Source organism: Gastrolobium bilobum, unplaced genomic scaffold, assembly GCF_033153095.1.
Source record: "Gastrolobium bilobum isolate Gb01-03AN ecotype WA unplaced genomic scaffold, APGP_CSIRO_Gbil_v1 utg382, whole genome shotgun sequence".
In the NCBI taxonomy this organism is placed as follows: Eukaryota; Viridiplantae; Streptophyta; class Magnoliopsida; order Fabales; family Fabaceae; genus Gastrolobium; species Gastrolobium bilobum.
Window position 1 is genome coordinate 72,052 of NW_026897362.1, and position 6,597 is coordinate 78,648.

General features: G+C 32.8%; 1 protein-coding gene across 1 annotated transcript; it reads right to left on the reverse strand.

Moving 5' to 3' along the window:
* Positions 1–2,252: 2,252 nt before the first annotated feature.
* LOC133306269 (proteasome subunit beta type-6) lies at positions 2,253–5,995 on the reverse strand. The gene is made up of 8 exons (XM_061506567.1): positions 5,812–5,995; positions 5,393–5,469; positions 4,835–4,890; positions 4,636–4,708; positions 3,375–3,486; positions 2,941–3,014; positions 2,644–2,718; positions 2,253–2,545 (listed from the first exon to the last, which is right to left on the reverse strand). The coding sequence occupies exons 1-8, from the start codon at positions 5,906–5,908 to the stop codon at positions 2,420–2,422; spliced, it is 690 nt and encodes a 229-aa protein (XP_061362551.1). The 5' UTR covers positions 5,909–5,995; the 3' UTR covers positions 2,253–2,419.
* Positions 5,996–6,597: the final 602 nt, after the last annotated feature.

Genomic DNA, 6,597 nt, shown 5'->3' on the forward strand with positions numbered 1-6,597 from the left:
TCAAGTTTTTCTTTTCTTTTTTTCTTTTTTTAACTTATAGTCAGAGTCTGATTTGCTTTACGGTTGACTCGTCATTAGAGGTATTACAAAATACCAAGTTAGCCGTATTTTTTGTCATGCAACTGCCAACTGTTTCCACCTTTTTTCTACTAGTTTGCATCCTCCAATTTTTATGCTAAGTAACTAAACAGCTTAACCTTATGCTATTCGTTGATGAATACTTTTTTTTGGGGGTAACATGATGAGTAGTTTTTTGAAGTCCCTAATTCTGGCTCATCATTGTTGTTTTGCTTAGGAATATAATCAGGATCAGTAATTCTGCAGTTATGATGCATTAGCAGTTAAGTTTAGAACTTTTAAAGGTACCAAGCTGTAGCTTTCCCTTCCTGGAAATAGAAAGGATCTTAATTCATTTCAATAGTAATACTGTAATAGTAAGGAACTGATGTACACAACTTAACATTTTAGATAGTCCTTCGAGGGTATAGGGTACTACCTCATCTTGCAACTATTGAGAAAGAATAAAGCAGCTAGCCAATAATTCAAGTTATAAGTGGTTGTTATGCAATTCATTTAGCAACCTTGCTTCTTCTCATATAAGTGTTAGATATCTGAATGACAAGAATCCTTTTAAAATTGTGTCATCCACTAGGTTGTGTGGCCACAGCAAAAGGATACAGATGACACAATCATTTGTTTAATGTCCGAGAAAGAAATTTCGAAGCAACTGCATATTCAGGAATCTATTAAAATTAGTTTGATTCCACTTATCGGTTTAGCAACAACTCTCCTCCATTATAAATGGCTACTGAAAAAAATGGATTTTTCTGGCAAGGACAAAGTGAAGCTTGAACTAAAGATACCCCATTCATTAATGTTAAAATACAGGGTAAAGCTGTAAGAATGAAAGCATCAATCAAAGCCAAGTTATTTGGAATCTCATTAACACTTTTAACACTCTAATCCCTAGAATTACACTCGTAAAATTTTTAAATCAAGTTGAACTAATTATCACCAACTTAAGAGTGGTACAAAATGTGCTAAAGAATATGGTAAGTTACATGTATCTGGTGCTATTTACGAAAAGCATTGTTTACATCACTTCGAATTACGGTTCTAATTAAGTTAAATAGAAACAAGATGTGGAGATTGAAATTTTAATAATAAAAATTTAGGCAGATTCTTATTTGGGATGTAATTAAGCGAAAGATGCAGTTAGTTCGAATTCTCCCCCAGCAGGGCCCCTAAAGTATCAAGAAAATTTTGCTGGGAAACATAAATACAACCAATTAAGATATAATTATTTAATTGCTCGTTATATTAAAGAATAAAATATCCCTTTTACATGAAAACCCATATTCGTTATCAATTTAGTCTTTTAGAGATTATTTGACAAATTTAATCCCGCAAATTTCATTAATTTAGTCCCTTCGTGGATTGAAGTTTAATAAAAGCTGAGATAACACAATAATATTCTAGTATTATAATATTTTAATAATACTAGCATTAAATTCCAATATTCGAAAATTAACAACCATGTGATATTCAAATGGTACACTCAAGGCATGCCAGTTTTCCATTCACAATGTGAAATTAAAATGGACGCAGACTAATTTGTTGAAGATTTAAACTTTCATATACTTAATTGATAAAATAAATCACTAACGTTAGTTGATAACAAATATATCTGAGAGACGACATTTCTATGACAGTTTTTTTTAACAGATTAATTCTATCTTATTTTCACCCATTCTATCTATCCACATGTTTACCAATACATAAGTGGGTCGTATTAATTTAGAAGTGTTGGGAGGGAAGAATTCAAACCTTACCCAAACCACTCATTAATGAGCCCACCCCTATAAAGCTTTCACGTTTCTAATAACAGTACAATGACCAAAATTTTATTTAAAATATCTTCAAATTCAAATAAAACATCTAGTTCCAACTAGTTTACATCAAATAGACTAAAGAAACAGGAAGTAAGACCCCACTATTTTTCCAATGATGTATAACAGGAAAAGCACATATTCAATAATCAATTACATGCGAAACCTACCCAAACTAAACCAGTCTCAAAAGGTTGATTCGGTTCGGTCTAATTCAACGGCTTATCAGTTTAAAGATTGAAATGTACTATTAGGACTTTGTATTTTGTACTATTAAGTACTAATATCAAAATGAAAAAATTGAAATGAGCGATAATTACTTTGTATACTTCACACAGTATGTGTTGCTTGTAGGCCATATGATGAATAAAGATTTTCTATGGCTGATAACATGAGAAAACAACATGATTAAAAGGATTAAAAAAATCTAATCAGACAAATTACTAGGTTACACAAACGATTAAACTGGTTCAGAAAAGACATGACAAGATATAATCTAGTCCGCAAGATTCTTGAAAACAGCAACTTCTTCAAATGTTCATTGGTTCAGGGGCACCAAGAATGTCTAGCAATGAATTCTGAGGCTCGAGTTCCTCATGCCATAAGGGAAGTTGATCCCCAGGATAGAAATTCCTGGTCACTCCCTCTGAGTTTATCTAAAAGAAAGGGAAAATCAAGAGGTTTCAAATTATTGTGCATACTTAAAACAAAACCTGAATTTCAAGAGCACGAATCAGGGATGAATTCGTCTTACTATGACTGTTCGGACAACACCACCACTTGCACCATCACGAGCTATAGCCAGTGAAACTGCCTTTTTTACTAAATCCTGCCAAAGAACATCAAATATACTATCAGCAATCACCAATCAGGCTTAAGACCTAAATTTCACCTAAAAAAGTTCTTGTCAAATTTTCTAATAGCTTCTCAATTTTCAGCCATTAACATGAAAAACCAGTCCTCCAAAAAACTAGTACCAACAACAATCTATTTGCACTGAAGGCATTATTTTTAACTTCGGGAAGGCACTAGGATGAATCAAGATCCATACCTCAGCTTCATCCTTGGACATTCCTTCTTTCCAGGCTTGGTCAAAAAAACCATACAAGTAACTAGAGCCAGATCCTGGAAACACAAATCAAATAGACCATAGCTCCATAAACAAAAAGGCATGCATTCCATGGAAAAGGCCAACAGACTAGCAATGAAAGATTATTAAAATATATATATAGACAATCTAGATTAGTTTTGGCAATGGATATTTTACATCTTCCAAATCTACAAGTCTATAGACAACCAAAATTAGATTTTGCAAGGGGTTAACCCATCGTAATTGCCTCTTGGAAACTATGATAGATCTACCAATCAAATCCTGATATCAACTAATAAATTATACACATGATACAAGCAATATAACAAGTATATAACTGAACATTCACGCACAATAGAAATTGCATTCACCGACATATTTTAACTATAAAATACCTCCAATAGCAAAAGGTTGCTGTACTATTGTTCCACCAAGTGGAACTCCAAAAATTTGACCACCTTCATATTTGTCCCATCCACCAATAATTAAGCCAGTCTCTAAGAAATTCTGCCAATGAGAGTTAAAGCCAACTACATAAAATGGCTGAACATATGAAAAAAATAAAGCAGAAGGTAAGACTACAAGAATATCCATCCGTCAGGCTAACTTAATATCATTAAACCAGTTTTTTTTTTTTTCACACTTCTGTTGCCCCAGATGCTCATTGCTTTGGAAATTATAGCATTGCTAGATTCCACTCAGGTCAATAACCAAAAAATAAAATCTAATTTTAAATGGACTATACTTATAGGTATTAAACTAATAGCCAAAAATGAATTAGTATTAGCACAATTCAAATAGTCTGACAGTGACCTTTCTCGTCTGAATTAGCCCCTTTGTCCACCCCACTGGTCAAAACCTTTTTGCCTTCTCTCTGCACCAACTCATCAATTCTGTTACAGTGCACTCTCACTGCATGAATATTCCCCAAAATTCCCCTCTCACCCCCTCTTTACCCATGTGAGACGACATTCTGTTGCTTACTTTCTTGGACCTTCTCTCATACACTTTGGTAATAAAGGGCTTATCACATACAAGTGTAACTACAGATTATATGAGGCACATGATAAAGCATTCCTTCCTCTCTAAATTATAAGAGTAGTACCAAAGAATAAAACTTAGCTCAAATATCTTCCTTGGAGTAGATTAAGTAAAATCCTTGAACTAAAATAAAAGCAAGAAAGGCCAGATAATTATTTTAAAATCTAATGCAAACTTCAATTTCTTGATTTCATAAGAATTGACAAGCAACCATCTCACCTAAAAGCTCAAATTGTTAAGTGAAGACCACTTTAATATTTTTATATTAGACTTCTCTAACACACATTGAGCTTGAAGAGTGGGAAATACACAGGCTTACCCACCTATTATAAGAAATTCTATAGTTAAATATTTATCAGAAGAATGGGGCCAGTAAGGATCGAACTCATGATCACTTGGTCACTGGCTCTGATACCATTACAAGCAACCATCTCACCTAAAAGCTCAAACTATTAAGTAAAGGCCACTTTAATGGTTTTATATTAGACTTTTCTGACAAGAATATTATACAATCTTCAACATGTAGTGTCTGGGATCAGCCACATGAATTATGGATAGAAACTCGATTACATCTAGTTGCCTGTCCAATTAAGAAAGCAAAAGTTAGGGTGAAACCTTGTTATTATATGAGAGAAGCCGGACAAGGTTTGCAGCAACTTTGACTGTGGCAGGTTGACCGAGCTGTATCCTTTACAAATAAAAAGCTAGTGGTAAGGAAAAAATCACTGCAAATACACATAAATTATAGTCTAAATATTTATTTTACAAAAAAGACTATTCTATTAGTACAAATTGGAGGAGTAAAGACACTTACGTGTGCTGGTGAAGAAAGTAGCGCACATAGTCAGAAACAATCTGAGAATCAGCAGCCTGCAAAAAGAATGCAAATAAGTAATTTTCGAACCGAGAACAGCAATGCTGCATAAGAGTTTTGTAATCATATTTTGTTCAAAATATCAGTGTGCACAATATGACATGGTTAAAACATACAAAAAAAGATGATGTATAAAAAGGAGAAACATAGAAACATATTATTTAAGGAAATGAGGCAGGAAACAGAGGCAATTAACAGTAACAGATTAAAAACCTAACTGCATAAATAACTGCCACAATAGAATAAACTAAACACAGCCACCATAGTTGCAAACTTAAAAAAAAATGAAAGCAACGTCTATATTAGGGTGAGTAACATTGCATAGTTACACTAGACACATAAATTAAGCATCATAAGACAACACAAACAGGTAAAAACTTGAAACATAAAATGAAATCCAAGACAAGAACAACTGTTGCAGTAAATCACCACATAACCACAGAACAATTAAACCAACCAAAAAAATTCACACGAGTCCTGAGCAAGAAAGAATAATACCGATCCAGAGCGACAAACATAGACATTATCAGTGAGCTGCGTGATTTTATCCGAAGCCCGGTTTGCAACATACACTCCTGAAATCATAGCATTTGGAAGAGACCATCAAACAACACCTCAAACTAAACAACTAGGAAATTCAAAACACAGTAACACACCCCCCAAACACTTCAAATTTAAAAATCCTCCCTTTTCCTCTATTCTCATCCATCCAAATACCCAATGAGCAACTGGGCCACAAGGAATTTTTTTTTTCTATTTTTTTATTGTTGTGTGTGTGTGAGATAAATTAACAATGGATATAAGAAAGTATTCAAGATTAGTGGGAGTAAAACCTAAATATTTTAGGTTTAATTTAATTTTTGGTTCCGTGAAATAAAAGCATAGATTATGGGGTTAGGTGAATGAATGTAGCGTACCAGTGCTGGTTCGAGAGTCGGCTCCGAGAACAACACCGCCGTTGTAAGTGACGCCGATGATGGTGGTTCCCATGGAATGAGGGGCACTGAGATCCATCACTCAAATTTGCAGAAGAAGAACAAGAAGAGAAAGGGGGGTTCACAGGTCTAGGTGCTGTGCTCCCAAAAACTGAAATTTATAAGTGTCTCCGTTTGAATGGAAAACAATACAAGTAAACAAGTTTTTAATGAGTAAATATAATCTATTCCTTAATTTTTATTTAATAAAAGATTAATCTATATAATTTTTTTAATTATTAAAATATTAGAAAATAAAATTCAAATCAATTAACTATGAAAACTGATATAAAATAAATAAATTATCAGAATTATATCCGTCATGTTGTAGGAATCAAATTTGTTGTCATGTTAAGAAAAGTACAGACCAATTCATTAAGAGATATAATTTCTACACTTTTTTTAATATTATATATCTTATTATTTTCTTAACATGAGAACAAATTTGATTGAGAGATGTAATTCCCATAAATTACAGATACTATCTAAATAATTTGACAACTCAACGAGATTTGATCTATTCAAAAGGATATTGAGTTCGATTTTAAAAGTTTTTAGAGAGGATAAAGAAGTTTAAATCCAAACTGGAGTTAACAAAGAACATTAGAACTTCAAATACATGTTAGTATTTAAAAAATATATATGTACTATATGAACTAGATGTTATTCTAATAATAATAATAATATCTACAACCCTGTGTTGCAAGAAAGGTATAATATCTATATATT

Coding starts and splice junctions, on each gene's coding strand:
- LOC133306269 (XM_061506567.1), bottom strand. CDS start 5,908: ATGGATCTCAGTGCCCCTCATTCCATGGGAACCACCATCATCGGCGTC. Junction 4,709..4,834: donor TACTTTCTTCACCAGCACAC/GTAAGTGTCTTT, acceptor TTATTTGTAAAG/GATACAGCTCGGTCAACCTG. Junction 2,546..2,643: donor GTGTTGTCCGAACAGTCATA/GTAAGACGAATT, acceptor CCTTTCTTTTAG/ATAAACTCAGAGGGAGTGAC.